General features: G+C 36.8%; 3 protein-coding genes across 10 annotated transcripts in view; 2 read left to right on the top strand and 1 right to left on the bottom strand.

The window, feature by feature from the left end:
* KIF18A (kinesin family member 18A) overlaps window positions 1-3,136 on the bottom strand; it is an 87,788-nt gene extending 84,652 nt beyond the window's left edge. Inside the window, exon 1 of one of the 2 annotated variants that reach the window (XM_020905254.2) lies at window positions 3,028-3,136. The gene's annotated coding sequence lies outside the window, so the exon portion shown is untranslated. The remainder of the gene's footprint in view (window positions 1-3,027) is intronic. The other variant, XM_020905255.2, reaches the window with a different exon arrangement.
* A 52-nt stretch (window positions 3,137-3,188) lies between these two features.
* METTL15 (methyltransferase 15, mitochondrial 12S rRNA N4-cytidine) overlaps window positions 3,189-19,228 on the top strand; it is a 206,712-nt gene continuing 190,672 nt past the window's right edge. The window contains exons 1-3 of one of the 7 annotated variants that reach the window (XM_070472972.1): window positions 3,189-3,290; window positions 5,247-5,483; window positions 8,603-8,889. In XM_070472972.1, coding sequence (XP_070329073.1) covers window positions 8,620-8,889 — 270 coding nt within the window. In that variant the 5' untranslated portion in view covers window positions 3,189-3,290; window positions 5,247-5,483; window positions 8,603-8,619. The other 6 variants (XM_070472971.1, XM_070472973.1, XM_070472974.1 and 3 more) reach the window with 6 other exon arrangements.
* Window positions 8,799-18,235, top strand: LOC110145085 (short transmembrane mitochondrial protein 1). Its single transcript, XM_070472979.1, is given in 3 exon segments — window positions 8,799-8,889; window positions 15,115-17,631; window positions 17,633-18,235. Coding segments are annotated over 2 exon segments (144 nt in total). The 5' UTR covers window positions 8,799-8,889; window positions 15,115-17,550; the 3' UTR covers window positions 17,696-18,235.

A 19,228-nucleotide genomic window follows, 5' to 3' on the forward strand; every position in this document is an offset into this window, starting at 1 on the left:
TATACCTTACTCCGGTCTACTGTCACCCTCCCTCTCCATTACTGTTCAGTCACACTGTCCTTCTCAGTGTTTGTTCAATACCTCAGTCTCACTCTGGCCTAACTTTCTCTTCTCTCTGCCTGGAAGGCTCTATCTTCAAGTATTTACAAATCTTAATCTATCTCAGTTCATCATTCAGGTCTTTGTTCAAATGTCACTTCATAGAGGTTTTCCCCAAAGATTTCATTCCAAACTGTATCACCCTGCCCTTGCCTCTCTAATTCCTTCTCAGTTTTATTTTCCTTCCTAGCATATAGACTACTTGGAAAATATGTATTATTTGGTTACATATTCATCGCTTAGTTCCCTTATAAAACACAAGCACTATGAGAGCTGGAACTTCATCTGCACTCCAGAACCTAGAAAAGGGCTTGTCATATATTTAGAAATTTTTACATACTTGTTGAATAAGTGAATGAATGAACTAATGAAGATTTTCAAGATATGTGTGCAAAAAATAAATGCAGAATAGTGGACATGGTATTCAACCATTTGTATTTTCAAAAGACATATACATACTTGTATGTGTGTGGGCTCTCTTAGGAAGATAACACAAGAAATTGAAAATACAGTTGCTTGATGGTGGGAAAATAATTGACAAGCAGGTTTACTTTCTCCTTATATTCTTTTGTACTATTTGGGTTTTAAACAAGTCTAGGTAATTTTTATCTCAAAAACAAAGCAAAAAATATTAAAATTTACCTTAAACACAAAGTTTCTCCTAATAACTTTGGAATACTTTTTCCTGAGCTGTTATTCTACAAATAGAAATGTGCTAAACAATTTACATACTTATTTAATCTCTGGAACAACCCTGTGATATAGGATTTTATATCACAGGATATGATACAAAATCATACCTATTTTAAATATAGAGAAACTGTAATACAGAGAGGTTAAGTTAACTGGCTGAAGTCACATTACTGGAAGCACAAGACATGAAATTTGAACTCTGACTGACTGAACCTAAAGTTCAAGTATTTAGTCATTCTCTCCATAGTGAGATAAATATAAAACTAGGAAATTTTCTGATAGAAGAAGTTAAACTATTTATTTCCACTTCTGACAGAAAGCTCAGGGCCTAATACTGGGGCTCCTGAAATGAATGTTGAAACAAAACTGGAAGTTCATTATTTTTCTGTGCCAGTTGGATAATGTAAGTATCTATTTTGAGAAAATGTTATTAATTGAGAACACTTGAATTAGGCGAATATGGTGATAATTAGTAATAATGAACAGTGGCTGTCATTTGAGTACACTCTGTATGCCAGGCATTATGATAAACATTTGACATTCATCATCTCATTCGGTCCTTAAAATATAAAGTAGACTCTACTACTGTCTCCAATTTACAAAAACAGAGACTTAGTTTTAGGATAAGGAATTTTTCCAAAATGACATAGCAATTAAATGAGAAGCCAGAATGTGGATCAAGGTCCAAATCTACAATCCATGTTCTTAGCAGCTATGCTTTATTGGAATCAAAACAAAAGGCTTTAAAAAATTGGAGCAGACGTGTTGTATAAATTTTCTTGAAGGTGTGGAGTAATACAGTTATAAATTATTTCTTAAATACAAATTCAAATTTGAATTTGATTCAGATTCCATAAACATTTTTTAGGACCAGGAACTACCTTCCACTTTATCATGTACAGTCTCTACTTAAACCTCTTATTGGAAATAACTTGAGTGTTAGAGCCACTGCTTCTAGTAACTTGCAAGCATCAAGGAAGAACGAAAATTTCAAATGGGGGGAAGGGCAGTACTAACATCTGGACTATCTTTTTCCTCCTAGTTTTCAGAGTTGACAGCTTAAAAGTCATTTTATTGTGTACCTTAATTGATTCAAGATATATTTAGAGTGGAACAAGATAAGTTTTTAAAATGAACTTTGTGTACTTGTAAATACTTGTTTAGTAATAGAAGAGAAGACAATTCCTACTGTTAAAAGGCAGATAATCTTTGTGTACTGAAACAAACAATTCCTACAAAATAGTAGAAAGTTAATAAAAAGCAGTATCTAGTCTTTGGATTTCATGTTCTCTGGCAACAAAGTTCATAACTACTTACCAAAATCCAAGATGGGGGCGCTGACCATGGTAGAATAACACTATCAACTGAAACCTGTAGAATGCCTAACACATCCTACCTGGTTGTTAAAAATTAGTAACCTATACACTATGCGACACAAATTTTCAATTCTGGCCAAATAATGTCATAAACAGCAGTCAGCCTTGACTTCTCTGAAACGGAGTGCCTAACGAACACTCCTCAAGGCGAATCTCGCAGAAACTTAAGAAGCAATGGTAGAAGAACTGATTCTCTGTGCTTTAAGTATTTTTCATTTGCAGAGCATCATCTACCAGTGTCTGTTCCATAGCCTGGCTGATCCTCAGTAAACCCCAAATTAGTCACTGTTGGCAGGTTTTATCTTGATGCTACAACTGGGGCTCGGGGAAGGTTCCCAGCTGATCTTTGACAGGTTAACAGCAGAACCTCGCTGGACAAAAAGTTTGCAAGTTGGTGAACCAAGGCTCCTCATCTGATAGTTAAGCCTATAGTTAGTTATACTTCAAAACTAAACACTCTGTATATGGAGTCCGGAAGGAACTTTGCACTGTAAGGTACTGAACAGTTAGTGTTCTGCCAAAGTCTGGGAAAAGAGCCAGGATGCCCTTTAAAATTTCCGACTTCCTCAGAATTTCAGGTAGCAGACTCCTGATCTTTCTGCTGAGCCGTCGAGGACTCTCGTTCAGGCAGAGTCACATTCTAGTGCGTTCTCAAGTTCCTTCTTCCCTTCACTTTCTCCTCAAGGAACCTTAACCAGGCCCACCCGCAACACCAAAGCCGCGCTTAACGCTTCCGGGCTTGTCAACAAACCCAGTTGGTCCTCTATTCCTGAGGCGGCGGGACCTCTCCGCTTCCAGCGAGATAGGTCATCCGAAAAAAGTCCCCGAGATCAGTTTTCTCCTCTAGCCTTACACTCACCTCAGGCCCAGAAAGTTTCAGGGACTCTTCACTCGATTGTCCGCCACCCGGTTATTCAAACTCAGCCTCGAGATTCAAACTCAAGCCAGCTTCCTCAGCGCCTCTTTTCATTGGCTGCCGTCTTCGTGACGTCACCACGCAGGACGTGGCCGTGGCGCGCTGCAGTTTGGCGCCAGGCGTCTTAGCGGCGCGGAGCACTAGAAGCTGCTTTACTCCGCGTCACCGTGGCAACGCGGAGGCTGTTTCCGGAGGCGTTGGCTGAGGTGGGCGGGGTTAGGCTGCAGCTGCAGGTGGGAGGCAGCCACCTGGGATCTTCAGGAAGCCTTCAGACCGCGGGCTCGGGCCCGGTCCCTGGGTTCAGGGTGTGAGTGAGACGAGTGCGGGCAGGGCTAGGCCATGCCCTCTGCTAGGGGAGAGGCGGAGCCTGTTGGGTATGGATTAATGGGTTTTGTGTGTTTACTTTCTCCTTTTCTCTTTTAAACAATGAGGCCTCCAAGGCACAGGTCCCGCGACCTGGAAGCTATAGGGGCCTGTTCCTTCCAGCCACTTTCATTTGGACAGAACTGGGGTCAATTCATCTAAATTAATCGAAAGTCCAGGACTTTTGGTTGGAGGCCCCAGGCTTCATTGCTCAGGAACCCCAGGCCCATTCCCTCAGTGCCTGCTGTCTGTCAAACTATTTGTTGTATGACTGTTTTTTCCATTTCTTTCTAAGATGACATTACAAAATAAATTTATTTAAATTTATTGGCCTAGTTCATTATTGGATTCAGTGGGCTTTTAAGTCCTGGGTTGTAGTTAGAATTTTAGAATGTAACTATAAAAAGAAAAATATATATATCTGGAAAAAAATGGCAGATGTGTTTGCTAAGAGAATTCATCGTTTGTTTCTCAGGATATTTTTAATGGTATTATCTGAATTTTTGTTGTTCTTATGTTACTATTGTTGTATCCATTCATTCAGCAGTTATTGATTGTATATTTTAAGGACATAATAGCACACAGTTGAGTCAAACTCCTGGCCCTCTTGGAGCTTATGTTCTAGTGATTCAACATCACCATATATACAGGATGGCACACCACTAAGTGTAGAGTATTATAAGTGAACAATGTAGGGGAAACCTTCATAGGCATTTATTTCATATTGAAGAAAATCAGAAGCACTTTGTATTGTATATGATACATAATATATGATTATTTCTGAGCACTGGATAGAGCATCAATCAAGCTACTAATTGCTGGCTGTACTAGATGGATCTTAGCTAATGAGATAGTGATTTGTATGGTACTGGGTTTGGTAGTAAAATTGAGAAGGCTTTTTATTTTATTTCATTTCAAATATGCACTCACTCTGTGGTACTTTACCTTTGATGTTCTGGGCATTTTATTAATTTTATATATACTATCTAATCACTTCCAAGTTTCAAAACAGCCCATGAGATGTATATACTATGTATTTTACTGAAAAGAAAACTGAAGTTTTCAAAAAATCTCTGAAGAAAAATGTTTCTTTTGAAGGGTACAACCCAGCCAATTCAGAATGGAGTCACTTGTTTCTGAAATACTTTCTAGATTAAGTGATATTAATATGATATCCTAATTTAGTCTGAAAATAGGCATGTTTTACCAATTCCTTGTAAAATTGTACTGATCATTGCTAAAGGAGAAGTGTTTAAATTTCTTCCTTTTCGATAGCCACATTGTATAAGGCTGAACCAATTTCATGGGTGTTTCTACACCTAATCTAGTGCTTATTTTACATTTAAATTCTGCATCACGCTGTTTAAAAGATTATGAAGTTCATATTCTTAAGGAATAAGAGAAATTTTAATGTTATAGTCAATGTCATTATAATGTTATAGTCAATGTCAATGTCTGGCAGCTGGCTTCTCTTTGATTAGCAAGTCAATAAGGAGTGTAATAGAACTGATAGGAAACTGGTGTATTTTGTAACGAAATGAAGGCAAAAGAACCAAAATTTTTCAAACACGTAGTGCTAAGGAGACAGAAATTCCCACCTTTTGTTAGGAATTAAGCGTATAACTAACTGCCGTCTTACTTAGAACACAGCAATTTAACAAAGGTTTAGAGTAAAATGAAAAGAGTGGAGAAAAAGATAAAATGAAAAGTTAGATTTGAAGTTGCATCAGCCACATAAAAAAGTAAAAGTGAATTTAAAGCTGGCAATGATGGGAATTTATATCCCACCCCACCCCCAGGAACACCTTTTGGAGCCCAAGCGCCTGCGGGACCCTTTGGCAGCTGGGGACTGGAAGCAACGGAACCAAAGGCAGACGGTCCTCGGTTGCTGGGGCGGACGTGGGCCCAATCTGTCCGTCCTCGCAAGTTTCCCCCAGGGCTGGGACCTGGGCGAGCGGCAAATTCAGAATTTCCCGGACTGTAGTGTTTGTCGCAGGCCCGAGTTGGAGGCTAACTGAGAAATCTTCGTTCCTCAGGTGAGGAGAAGGTGGTCGAGTCCCGGGAGCTCCTTTGGAACCCGTTCCACGCCTGTGGGGGAACTTCCAGGGGACGACGGATTCGCCCCGCGCAAAGGAAACTCCGCCTCTGCTCTCACGCTTACTCTCCTCAGCACTCTTTTCATACCGAGTTCAGAAGTTTCTAAACAGTTTCCCTCGTCCGAGTGTAATTCTTACGCAAAAGAATGGATTTTTTTTTCCTTCTTCTTCTTCTTTAGGACCTTTTTCACGTTCTCTGCGTTCGGTTGCCAGCCTCCAGGTCGACTTTTTGGCTTTAGGAATTAAATTTCCAAAGAGTTTTCTCTGTAGGGGGAGCTGACTGCAATGATGGTAATTGGTAGTACCGTTGAGGAAGTAGTTTTCAAAGGTATCGCTCACCTTTATGTTCCCACGTTTAAAAGAGTAACCAGGCTAATTCCGTGGTCTCAGCCGCTTAGACTGAATTTTGCTGGTAGGCTTAAATGGCTTACCTAGGAAACCACAGAGTTGGCTCTAGAGCTTAGATTTCCTGATATCCTGCTTCTTTAATGTAAACAGAGTGAACCTAAAACTATCTTAAATCTTTCAGGGTGGCTGGTTCTTAGCAGACTGCAGGAGTGCTCTGAGTTACCTGGTAGGAGATTGGGCTGCAGAAGAGAGGGGATTTCCTTTAGAGCTTGCCCCCTTCCATTTTTAGGGACATGTTAAAAAACACAACCAAAGAGGAAGGTTAATTACTGAAATGTTTTCTCTGTGCTTACTCAGGTTAGTAGCCAATTCATGCATAATAAACTCTACAGGCTTTGTACCTTGAATATATTTGAGTAAATACAAAGAAATTGATTGCAGAAGAAAATTCAATGCTGTTGAAAACTTCTTTTTTTTAAATCCTACTTGCCTTTCCCTGCATGGTTCTGATTCTGATATTGGAATTGATGGACTTTTTTATTTGTTCGATTGCTTGTTTTGTTAAAAAAAATTATCCAAAATCTGAACATCCAGTTTAGATTGTTTACATGTATTGGATAGGCAGAATAATAGAATCAGTTTTAGTTGTATTGTTTAAATACTCCAGATTCCAGTATTTAGGGCTGTGCATCCTTACAGGGTCTTCTGTTGGGAGCCACACGGTATACTGTGTTTCCAGGTGGAGTAGACCAACAGTAGGATACTGGCTCCTTAAAAAAGATGTCTAATTCATGGCATACTAAAAATACATAGTCAGTGTAATCAAAGTATCTTTCAATTACATGACTGTATTAAATAAAGCCAGTTGGCTGTGTTTATAACATATAGGTTAAGATAAACAATTCTGGGGAAAGAATGCTGGTGTTACAGTTCTAGCTTTGTGACTCTCCAGCTGTGTGACCTTTTGCAGATTACTTCTCTGTTTTCTCCTCTGTAAAATGGAAATAATAATAGTACCTACCTCTAAGTGCTGGAGTAACGATTGAATGAGTTAGTACATATAGTGTGCTTGGACTAGTAAGTGGTACTTAGTAAGTGCTCAATAAATGTTAGCATTTATTTTGAAATATGTTAGAAATGCCAAGTTAGAGCATAGTTTGGCTTGTGTAAACTTTCTGGAAAGCATAAGGCATAATTCATAATCTGGCTAATTTGTTAACTGCTGAACAACTAAAATTGTTACACTGTTATATAACATTATATAGCATTTATATATATAGTTGTTATACAGATGTTATACTGAACATCTAAAATTAAAACACTCATTTAACAAAATTTTTTGGCATAGTTTTTCTGTGTCATATTTGCAACATAATTAGTGAATTATGTCTTTGGTACAGTTGACATTTTATCCTCACAGTTACATCTTACTGATACTATATACAATATCAAATATATATTTTTATTTTACAATTATTACATGTAATTGACTTCTCAACATTATTCTTCATTTTCTATTGCAAAAGGAAGTTAAGGCATACTTAAGCAAAATTTATCTTTCTTGGCTATTTTGAGAATTTGGTTTTTTGTAGGGTTAGGGAGACAGGTGAAATTTCTAAAGCAAGGTTTGATACAAACATTAATTCTGTAGAATCTGGAATTTATCGAACCAGTTTTTTTCCCCCCAAGAAAACAAATGTTGAGCACCTAGTATGCATCTAATTTTGTGGATATAAAGGTGTGGTTCTAACTTCTCAGTAACTCATAATTCATGAGGAAGGAAGAGTAGTGTTAAATTGTTATTTATTGTAATAATGTCAAAAATGTTGTTTGCAACCGCAAACAACATTTGGAGTAAAGAGCATAATATTTTCAAAAGGTATTCTGTTAATATATTTCATAAATTATGTTTTTTCCTCTTCATTTTAGAGTTGAACATTCCAGAATAAAACGGAGCAAGTTAGAGGGGAAAAAAAGAATGTATCAGTCATTTACTTGATTTTTTGTTGGGGGCAGGGAACAGACAATTAAAACAATGTTGGATGTGAAATGTCAAAGTGTGTTCAGTGGAGTGTTTATAAAGTATAGTTTAAAATGATATATTTGTCACTGATACAGGGCATGGTGAGATGATTTTGTCAAAAATTATCCATGACAAATCTATAAGGTTTTTTTCACAGACTGATAACCTCTTTTTCTTTTCGGTTGTACATGCATAGCTTTTTTTCAGTTTCTCAAAGTTAAATTGAAAATTAAGATTTAGCATTATGTGAAAAACAATTAAAAGGGCTTGAAATTAAAGAACATGTGAACCTAAAATAGAATGATATTTATAATCCCTTCAGCCGTCTAGATAGCTTTTTCAGATTAATGGTTTTGATGCATTGAACCCATTCTTTAGACTTAATTAAAATTCAAAAAAACATATTTCAGAAAATTATGATTAATAAATATTCATATCTCTGATGGTTAAAACATTAATGGTCTTAGAGCTTATCAGGCCACTTTAAAAATTATATTTTCAAATAGTCTCTGGGGTTCTCTTGGGTTCCTTGCCTTATGTAAGGAGGGTAGTCACCGTCACTGGTTTGAAATGATGAGTTTTATGTATTTTTCATGTGGTAAATATTGCACACTAATTTGCTTTCCCCCAAGTGTTATAACATTCGTTAAAAAAAAATCCAACAATCATAATTTTAATTTTTTTCTAGATTTGTTGATCTACAGAATGCTTCGATACCCATATTTTTGTAGAATCCATAAAAATTTTCTTTCTTGCCGGTTGGAATCTGGCATATTTAATTTGGGTGTCTGGCCAAAAAAAATACATGCTACAGCAGAAAGATATAATGAATATGAAGCCCAGGAGGAAACAGATCAAACTGGAGTTGAGGAGTTACACAGATCTCAAGATAGAGATTCTGAAGTGATGACTAAGTTACATATTCCAGTGATGGTGGATGAAGTTGTTCGTTGTTTGGCACCACAAAAAGGGCAGGTAAGTTGATTAATCTTATATTTTCTAACACTTTTTACTTGAAATACAATTCACTTAATGTTCACATTTAAATGGTTTTTAGTGTATTTACAAGGTTATACAATTATCACCACTGTATAATGCAAGAACATTCTTATTATCCCAGTAGGAAACCCCAAACCCATTAGCATTCACTCCCCATTGATTCCCTTCTCCTTGTGCCTGACAACTTGCTGATCTATTTTTTTGTCCATATGGATTTGTCTGATCTGGACATTTCATATCAGTGAATTCATGCAGTTTGTGATCTTTTCTGCCTACCTTTTACTTAGCATGTTTTCAAGATTTATCCATGTTGTGATGTGTGTCAGTAATTATTTCTTTTTATTCCTGAATCATTCCATTGTATGGATATGATTTTTTTTTTTAATCCATTCGTCAATTGATGAGGTTTATGTTTCCATGTTTAGACTACTCTGAAATGCTGCTATGAACATTCATGTAAAAGTTTTTGTGTGAACATGTATTGAGTTCTTTTGGGCATGTGCCTTGGAGTAGATGCTGGGTCATGTGCTAACTCTATGCCTAACTTTTTGAGAATCTGGCAAACTGTTTTCCAGAGTTGGTTAGTTTCATCAAATAACAGTTTTAAAAGGAAAAGAATATCATATTTTATGTGGTTAGGATATGAAAATGAAATTCTATTATAGCTTCTTGAGAATTTTAATCTTTTTAGGAATGACTGGAGACAAAGGTAGAAATTTCAATTCCCATCCCATTTTCTTAGGCTAAGTTTTCAGCTACGCTGCTGTCTTACTGAGAATTCTCCAGAGAAATAGGACCAACAGGATGTATTGGGGAGGCGTGAGTATATATGTGGTTGTTAAAAGAGAAGGAGAGATTGATTGATTTTAAAGAATTGCCTCAAATGACTATAGAGGGTTGGTAAATTCAGAATCTCCATAGTAGGCTGGCAGGCTGGAGATTCACTTAAGACTTCCAGTTTGAGTCCAAAAGCAGTTGACTGGAAGCATTTCTCCCTGTTCCAGGGAGGGCAGTGGTTGTTCTATTAAGGCTTTCCAGTGATTGGATGAGACCAACCCATTTTTTTGGAGGATAATCTACTTTACCTGGTCCAGTAACCTGTGAAGTAGAGAAATAACCAAAGAAAAACAAACCCCATAAAATCTCCTCCTAATTCAGTATTGTATCTGCCTTTTTTCAAAAACCAAGTGGAATAAAATTAGGCAATTCTATAACTTAACCTACCCTGCTGTTTCATTGTTTAAGTTCCTGATAAATGTAATGTTGGTTTGTTTTTATGTTTCTGTTGTTCTAATTTGAGTTGAGTTTTCTAGTTACTTTTTATTGAAAGTTTAATTTTATGAATGTTATTTCTGAGAACTTTAATGTGAGGTACACTTAGAGACAATGTTATTTCTTACCTTTTCTGCTGTCTGGCAGACAGCTTTATTCACTATTCCCTTAATCTTCAAGTAATAAAGAACTGCTGACAGTCCTTGGACAGGAAAGGTCTTCATTCTTCCAGAATCCATTATTTGCTGCTTTTCTTTCTGAGCCTTTTCTCCAAAATCATATTCCTTTGCAAACTATGAGTCATACATTCACCTGTATCAATCACCCACTTAATTACTGTTTTTCACATCACCTTCAATGATAAATTTACAAATGAAACTCTTGATCATAATAAGAACTTTAAAAAAATCTACATGTAGTTTTGAGTGAGGCCTTGATAATTTAATAATTATTTCCTTTTCTTTGATATTTAAAAGATGCTTACTTAAAGAAAATAATTGGTTTTGGGAATTTCTTCTTTATCATAGCCTATTCACTACATATATTAATTGTGCAAATATTTATGAGTTTGAATTAAAAGAAAAAAGAATTGCTCATATTTTTTTCTCCCTTAGGGCTTCCCTGGTGCTCAGTTGGTAAAGAATCCGCCTGCAATTCAGGGGACCCCGGTTCAATTCCTGGGTCGGGAAGATCCGCTGGAGAAGGGATAGGCTACCCATTTCGGTATTCTTGGGCTTCCCTTGTGGCTCAGCTGTTAAAGCATCTGCCTGCAATGCAGGAGACCTGGGTTCAATCCCTGAGTTAGGAAGATCCCCTGGAGAAGGGAAAGGCTACCCATAGGGTCACAAAGGGTCGCACACAGCTGAGTGACTTTCACTTTCACTTTTTCTCTTCCTTGGGAGTTACTCTTTGTGACCTTGTGGACTGTAGCTCACCAGGCTCCTCTGTCCATGGAAGTCTCCAGGCAAGAATACTGGAGTGTGTTGCCATTTCCTTCTCCAGGGGATCTTTCTGACCCAAGGATCGAACCCGGGTCTCCTGCACTGCAGGGAGACTCTTTACTGACTGGGCCACCAGGGAAGCCTTGGGAGATACAGAAGGAATTAAACAAATTATAATTCTTTCTCCTTTCCCATTTTTCATTATTTCATATTCTGGGAGAATAATTTTTTGTAAGAAAGTACTACTTGTTCTAAAGACATTTTTCTTGCTCTTGAAGATGTTTTAGTATAGGCTACCCTGGTCAGTCTTTTATTCATAATTTCTGAAAACTGGAGACAATAAACATGATCCTGTCTAGCTGAAGATGATAGCAGTTCAGAGGATATAGGAAACTTTGTATTCTTTGCCCAATAATGTTGCTAATGTAGCTTGGTGCCTTGAGGGTTTCTGTAAGAGTGATAAGTTACGAGGGACATGATGGTCATGCAAGGACTAGTACCAGTAGCTATGTAATTTCCTACAAGTTGCTTACCGTGGCTCTACCTCTGATTCCTCATCTGTGATATGAAGTACAACCTGTCTCATATGATCATTGTGAGGGTTAAATGAGTTCATTTATTTAAATTGCTTAGAATGATATCTTCTGAGTAGTATAAGCTCAGTAAACATTAGCTGATACTATTATGGGGATTAAAAAGGATCAGCATTAGTAGCTAGATACAATAATATTAAGGAGAATATGTAAAATAGACAGCTAATGGGAAGTTTCTTATAACACAGGGAGCTCAAATCAGTGCTCTGTGACAAGCTAGAGGGGTGGGATGGGGTGAGGGGTATATGAGAGGATTAGGAGGGAGGGGACATATGTATACTTAGGTGTGATTTACACTGTTGTATGGCAGAAACCAACACAACATTGTAAAACGTAAAAATACAAAAATCATGGGAAAAAAATTAGGAGAGAAATGCTAGGAGACAGCAATAGTGGAAATAAAAGTACCAACAAAGGTGAAACCAACATGTTTGCAGCTGGAAAGTACTGTTTCTTATGCCTTGAACCATTCTTCAGGTCTTGAGTTAAATTTTACTTTCTCAGGGAAGCTTTTCCAGAGCGTACAGAGGAAGATCGTCTCCTGGTTAACATATTCATGGAGTCGTACACTTTTCTTTCCTAGCATTTCTAATTTTTTTTAAATGAGATTATTTGTTCAGTGGATGTCTTTCCTAGCAGACTGCCCTCCATGAAAGTCGTGGACATTTTGATCTTGTCTACCATTATGTTTACAGGGCCTAGCATAAGGACTGTAACATGGTGGATTTGTAATGATTTTTAAGGCAATGGATAAAAGTCAGAGTAAACTGGAGCACAGATGTGAGGGACAGATAAAAGGAATATCCCTCAAGTACTAAGGGAGCTTCTCAGGCTCAAGACTGTTCTTTGAGTCCAGCCTCAGTGTGGCAGGCCCAGTCTGAGGAAGCAGCTGGAGAAATCTGGTAAAGGAACAGATAGGAGGACTGAGAAAATGAGTTGGTGTTTAATTGATGCAGAATAGATTATGATAAATGTCAGGCTAAAGTTGTAAGGTTGGGTTTCTAAATACTCAAAATAAGTGTTTTATCTATTTTGATATTCTAACATTTAATATTAATTTCATTGTTGCTTGATTTGCTGAAGTTGTCATGGTATAAGGTATACTTTTCTTTATAAAAATGCATTATACTCTATATAATGGATTTTCCCTAACATCAATAGCAGCATTTCACTTGTTTTACTTTAAATCTTTATAATCTTTAAATAGAGATTGAGCATAAAAGAGAAGATCCTGGGACTATAGATTTACTTTCTTTAAATATTAAAAGCTGATCAGTCTCAGAAAGAAGGAGCTTATTTTGTTTGACCTCAAATTATTGAGAAAGTTAGAAACCTCTATAAGAGAGAGGCCCTGTACCATAGCACATATATGAAGATGCATTCCTAAAGAAAGGACTATATAAATTTCAGATGAAATGGACTGTGTTAATATGTAGTTGTTTCCTCGCCTTTATTTTTCAACATATAGCTTTCTTGGGAACAGATTTTTATTTTAAATTTTATTCTGCCTTTGTTTATTTGGAAAATGATTCTGTTTTAAAGCATCATGGAGCTAGTTAAATGACCTTTGTAATCAAAATACCTTCAGAAGTGTGATATTTCCAGTGTTGTACTGGTAAATATTTAACACCTTGTCTGTTGGTCAGGGTGGAGTATGGATTTCAAAAAAAGAAAAACCCCAATTTATTTTGTTTGCAGATTTTCATGAAATACAAATTCCTATTATCGCCCGTTTCAAGCTAGTAACCTGGTATCATTGAATGTACCATTACGAAGAAGTGTGTACAGTTGGCTGTCTCCAGCCCGTGTGAATGACACTGGATATGACTGTCACCATTGTTGCCGTTAGATATATGTAGGTTATATAATGGCAAAAAATTTTGGCTGACAATTCTGAAAATTAGTATAGTCTGTCAATTTTTCCCTTAGCTTATTTGACATTCCCTACTTAAGATCTGTATTTTGTGTTTCTCTACCCTGAAAGGTACCATGGTATAGCCATAGAATACTGTTTTCATTTACTTTTTTAGCAGTGACATTCTTTTTTTCTCTAATAAACAATCCATCCCAAATATAAAACAGGTTAAAAATGGTATTCTGTAGTATGACTTTGTTTATATGATTTACTGGTGCTAGAATCTATAATGAATTATAACCGTGAGACATTTTGTTGAGTGCAAAAACTTTGAAATTAGCATCAGTGTCCTTTTATTTTTTGCACAATTTGAATTCACATCGATAAATAAATATAAAATGTAATAGTTTTGTTTTTTAAAGTTGTCCTGCAATCTCACCTTGATTTTTATTTCTGTAGAAGTAGTAAGATAATTTTAATTAAATCAAAAAGGGCATTTTAGTAATAAACATATAATTAAAGTTTCAATACAGTGATAAAGCAGTTATAAATATTTTTGTACCTAATTTCAGACCACCAAAATAAATGAAGCGAAAACTATGGGAATTGAGAGGAGAAAGAGACAGTACTACAGAAATAGTTAAGAGACTTCAGTACCTACTCACAATATTCTATAGAATAACCAGACAGTATTTAAATAAGGGAATAGAGAACTTAACACAATAAACCAGTTGTTTAAGACATACAGAACACTCTACTCAATATCAGCAACATACACATGTCTTGAGTACACATGGGATATTTTCCAGGATAGAATGTGTGTTAAGCTATAAGTTCAGTCTCAATAGATTGTAAAAGATATCATTCAGAGTATCTTCTCCAGTCACAATGGGATAAAATTAGAAATCAGTAGCAGAATACAATCTAGTAAATTCATGAATTTGTGGAAGTTAAGTAAAACATTTTTAAACAACCAATAGATCAAAGAAGAAATCACAAGGGAAACTAGAAAATACATAGAGATGAATGAAAACAAAATCACAATATACCAAAACTTAAGTTACACAGTGAAAGAAGTCGTAAGGGAAAAATTTATAGCTATAAATGCCTAGATAAAAAAACAAAGTTCTCAAATCAGCAACCTATCTGTACAACTAAAGGAACTAGGAAAAGAAGAGCAAATGAAACCCAAAGTAAAATGGTGGAGAGAATCAATGAAACCAATTTTCAGGGACCAACAAAATTGACCAGTCAATTGTTCCATACAAGGTTCTAACTGTTGCTTCTTGACCAGCATTTAGGTTTTTCAGGAGTATGTAAGATGGTCTGGTATTCCCATTTCTTTAAGAGTTTTCCACACTGTCTTATGATCCACAAGTCAAAGGCTTCAGCGTAGTCAATGAAACAGAGGTAGATGGTTTTTTTTTAGTTCCCTTGCTTTCTTTATCATCCAGTGAATCTTGGCAGTTTAATCTCTGGATTGAGAAAGGAGTACGACAAGGCTATTTATTGTCACCCTGTTTGTTTAACTTATATGCAGAGCACATCATGAGAAATGCTGGGCTGGATGAGTTACAAGCTGGAATAAAGATTGCTGGGAGAAATATCAACAACCTCAGATATGCAGATGATGACACTCTAATGGCAGAAAGTAAAGAGGAACTAAAAACTTCTTGATGAGGGTGAAGGAGTAGAGTGGGAAAGCCGGCTTAAAACTAAATATTGAAAAAACTAAGATCATGGCATCTGGTCCTAGCACTTCATGACCAATTGAAGGGGAAAAGGTGGAAGCTGTGACAGATTTCCTCTTCTTGGGCTCTAACATCATTGTGGATGGTGACTGCATCTGTGAAATTAGAAGGTGATTGCTTCTTGGTGGGAAAGCTATGACAAACCTAGACAGTGTGTTAAAAAGCAAAGACATCACTTTGCCGACAAAGATCCGTATAGTCAAGGCTATGGGCTTTCCAGTATTCATGTGCAGTTGTGAGAGCTGGACCATAAAGAAGGCAGAGTGCTGAAGAATTGATGCTTTTGAACTCTGGTATTGGAGAAGACTCCTGGGAGTCCCTTGGAAAGCAAGGAGATCAAACCAGTCAATCTTAAAGGAAATCAACTATGAATACTCATTGGAAGGATTGATGCTGAAGCTGAAACTTCAATACTTTGGCCACCTGATTCGAATAGCTGACTCATTGGGAAAGACCCTGATGCTGGGAAAGATTGAAGGCAGAAGGAGAAAAGGGCGACAGAGGATGAAATGGTTGGATGGCATCACTAATGTAATGGACACGAACTTGGGCAAACTATGGGAGATGGTGAGGGACAAGGAGGCCTGGCATGTTGCAGTCCATGGGGTTGTGAAGAGTCAGATGCGATTTGGCAACTGAACAACAGGAACAAAAACAATATTGACAGTCTTAGCTAGAAGGACGAAGAGAAAAAGAAGACTCAAATTAACAAATTGAAAATGGGGTGATAGCCACCAATTCTACAGAAATAGAAAGGTTTATATGAAAGTTCTAAGAACGATTGTATGCCTACAAATTTGATGGTGGTTTAGTTGCTAAGTCGTGTCTGACTCTTGTGACCCCATGGACTGTAGCCCATCAGGCTCCTCTGTCCATGGGATTTTCCAGGCAAAAATACTAGAGTGAGTTGCCATTTCCTTCTCCAGGGGATCTTCCTGACCCAAGGATTGAATCCGGGTCTCCTGCACTGCAGGCAGATTCTTTACCGACTGAGCCAGCTTAGATTAAATGGTTAAATTCCTAGAAACAGCAAGACCTACCAAGACTAAATCAAGAAGAAATAGAAAATCTGAATAGACCTATAACTAGTAAGGACGTTGAATCAGTACTCAACAATCTCTTGACAAAGAAAAGCCCCAGCCCCAATGACTTCACTGGTGAATTCTAGCAAACATTCAGTGGCGAATTAGTATGAACCCATATTAGACTTTTCTGAAAAAACTAAAGAGGAGGGAATGCTTTCTAGCTCATCCTATAAGGCCAGCATATTCTTGATACCAAAGCTAGACAGAGACACTACAAGCAAAGAAGACTACAGACTGATATCCCTTATAAACATTGACACAAAAATCCTCAGCAGATACTTGTAAACAGAGTTCAGCAGCACACTTATAGAATTATACACCATGACCAAGTAGAATTTATTCCTGAAATGCAGTGTTTTCATCAAACAAAAAAAATTGATCAATGTTATATGTCACATCAACAAAATGAAGGAAAAATAAAAAGCATGTAATCATCTTAATCGATGCAGAAAAATCATTTTACACAAAACTTACCACCTTTTCATAATAAAAACACTCAACAAGCTAGAATAGAAGGAAAGTACCTCCATGAATTAAAAGCCTTATGTAAAAAACCCACAGTAAATATGATACTCAGTAGTGAAATACTGAAAGAGTTTCCTCTAAGATCAGGAACATGACAGTGATGCCCATTTCACCAACTCTATTCAACAAACTACTGGGAGTTCTCGCTGGAGCAGTTAGGCAAGAAAAAGAAACAAAAGTCATCCATATTGGAAAGGAAGAAGTAATACTATAACTGCAGATGATACGATCTTATACATAGAAAACGCTAGAGATCCCACATACAAGAAATAGCCCAAATCAAAACAAAAAGAACTCATAAATTAGTTTAGTGAAGTAACAGCATACAAAGGCAGCACACAAAAATCTATACATGAACAATCAACAATCTGTAATGAAAATTATGATATGGTTCCATTTGTAATAGCATTGAAAAGAATGAAGTACTTAGAAATAAATTTAACCAAGGAAGTGAAAGACACATACAATGATATCTACAAGATATTTGCAAAAAAAAAAAATTAAAAAAAAAAACACATCATGTGTTCATGGATTAGAATACTTAATATTGGGGGGAGGTAGGTCCCAACGGCCCTTGGAGCTGCAACTGCCTTTCGCGCCCTTCTTGCCGACACTATGCTCCAGTTCTTGCTTGGATTTACTCTTGACAACGTGGTGGGAATGTTTCTGGCTCAAAACTATGACATACCAAACCTGGGTAAAAAAACTTGAAGAAATTACAAAAGACGTGGATGCTAAGAAGAAACCCCCTAGTTGCTGAAGCCAACTCCAGCACTGCCTTCTGGATAAACTGAGTCTACTGTTCTCCAGGGCCTCCTTTACGATCTGAATCAAAAGCTTTTGTTTTAATCTCCATCCTCAGCAGTTTTCTTTTTTGCTAGACCTTGCATTGCCTTACAGCACAAAAGGGACCAGAAGTTAAGAGCGACCCTTATTTCTCCAACATCCTCACTTCTTCCCTTCCTCCTTCCAGCCTCTTGGGAGGTCCTGAGAATGGAATCATGGTGCTCGATTAGTTATCATACCTTTAGTTAGTAGTCTCTCCCTTATTCTTTGAGATTTCTACTACCTTTTTCAAAAGAAAATGAGTTTTGTGTAGTTGATGAGATCTAAATGCGTGTTTCAGAGTCTGGTAATTATAATGGGTTTTTAAACATTTGGTACTAAATTATGTTGTTTCACAGTAATAATTAAAATGAAAATCTGGAAGCTAGTTTCTATGAATTATCCACTGATTTTATATCATCAGGAAGCTCCATAGTTGCTAATTTCACCAATAAATCAATTTACTATTCATTAACCAAGAAACTGTGTTCTGAGAACCCTATCAGGAATTGGGGAATTTAAAAGTATTTAAAATAATGGTCTTTGTCTTCAGTAGAATTCATAATCTAGTGTGCCTCTTTTTTTCTAGATGTATTTGATCTGGCTCTTTTCAGTCATGAGAATCATAGTTAATGGGACTACAGGTACCTTTGACATTACATGGTAGATCTATGAGAAATTGTTAATAAAGGAAATTTTCTGCATTTTTGCATTAAAAATGTATGTACATTAAAAAAAATAGAATACTTAATATTGCTAAAATGTCATGTGACCCAAAGCTGCCTACTGATTCAATGAAATGTGTTCCAAAATCTTAATGATGTTATCTTAGAAATAGCAAAATCCATCCTAAAATTCGTATCGAATCTAAAGGAACCCTGAATGGTCAAAACAATCTTGAAAAAGAGCAAACCGGGAGAACTCATGTTCGCCAGCTTCAAAACTTACTGCAGAAGCACAGCAGGCATGCGAGTGTGCTGGCGGCGTCCAGTCAGACGCGTGGACCGACGGGCTGCGAGAGAAACCTGAAAGGAGCGCTCACGCATATGGCCAAGTGGTTTTTGACAGGGGCGCCTAGCACATTCAGTGGGGAAAGGGCATGCTTTTTAATAAATAGTGCTGAGAAAACTGGATATCCATGTAGAGGAGAATTAAGTCGGACTCTACATAAATAAATTTGCTCAAAGTGGATCAAAGGTCTAAATGTAACACCTAAAACCATAGCACTCGTAGAACAAAAACTTCATGACATTGGATTTAGCAGTGATTTCTTGGGTAGTGAAAGAAAGGTAGTGAAAGAAAAAAATAGATAAATTGTACTTCATGAAAATTTAAAAAATTTGTGCATGGAAAGACACTACCAACATAATTGAAAAGGTGACTTATAGAATGGGGAAATATTTGCAAATCATATATCTGATATCAATTTAATATGCAGAATATATGGAAAAAATTTAAAGCTCAACAG

This window comes from Odocoileus virginianus, chromosome 10 (assembly GCF_023699985.2).
Source record: "Odocoileus virginianus isolate 20LAN1187 ecotype Illinois chromosome 10, Ovbor_1.2, whole genome shotgun sequence".
Taxonomy (NCBI): Eukaryota; Metazoa; Chordata; class Mammalia; order Artiodactyla; family Cervidae; genus Odocoileus; species Odocoileus virginianus.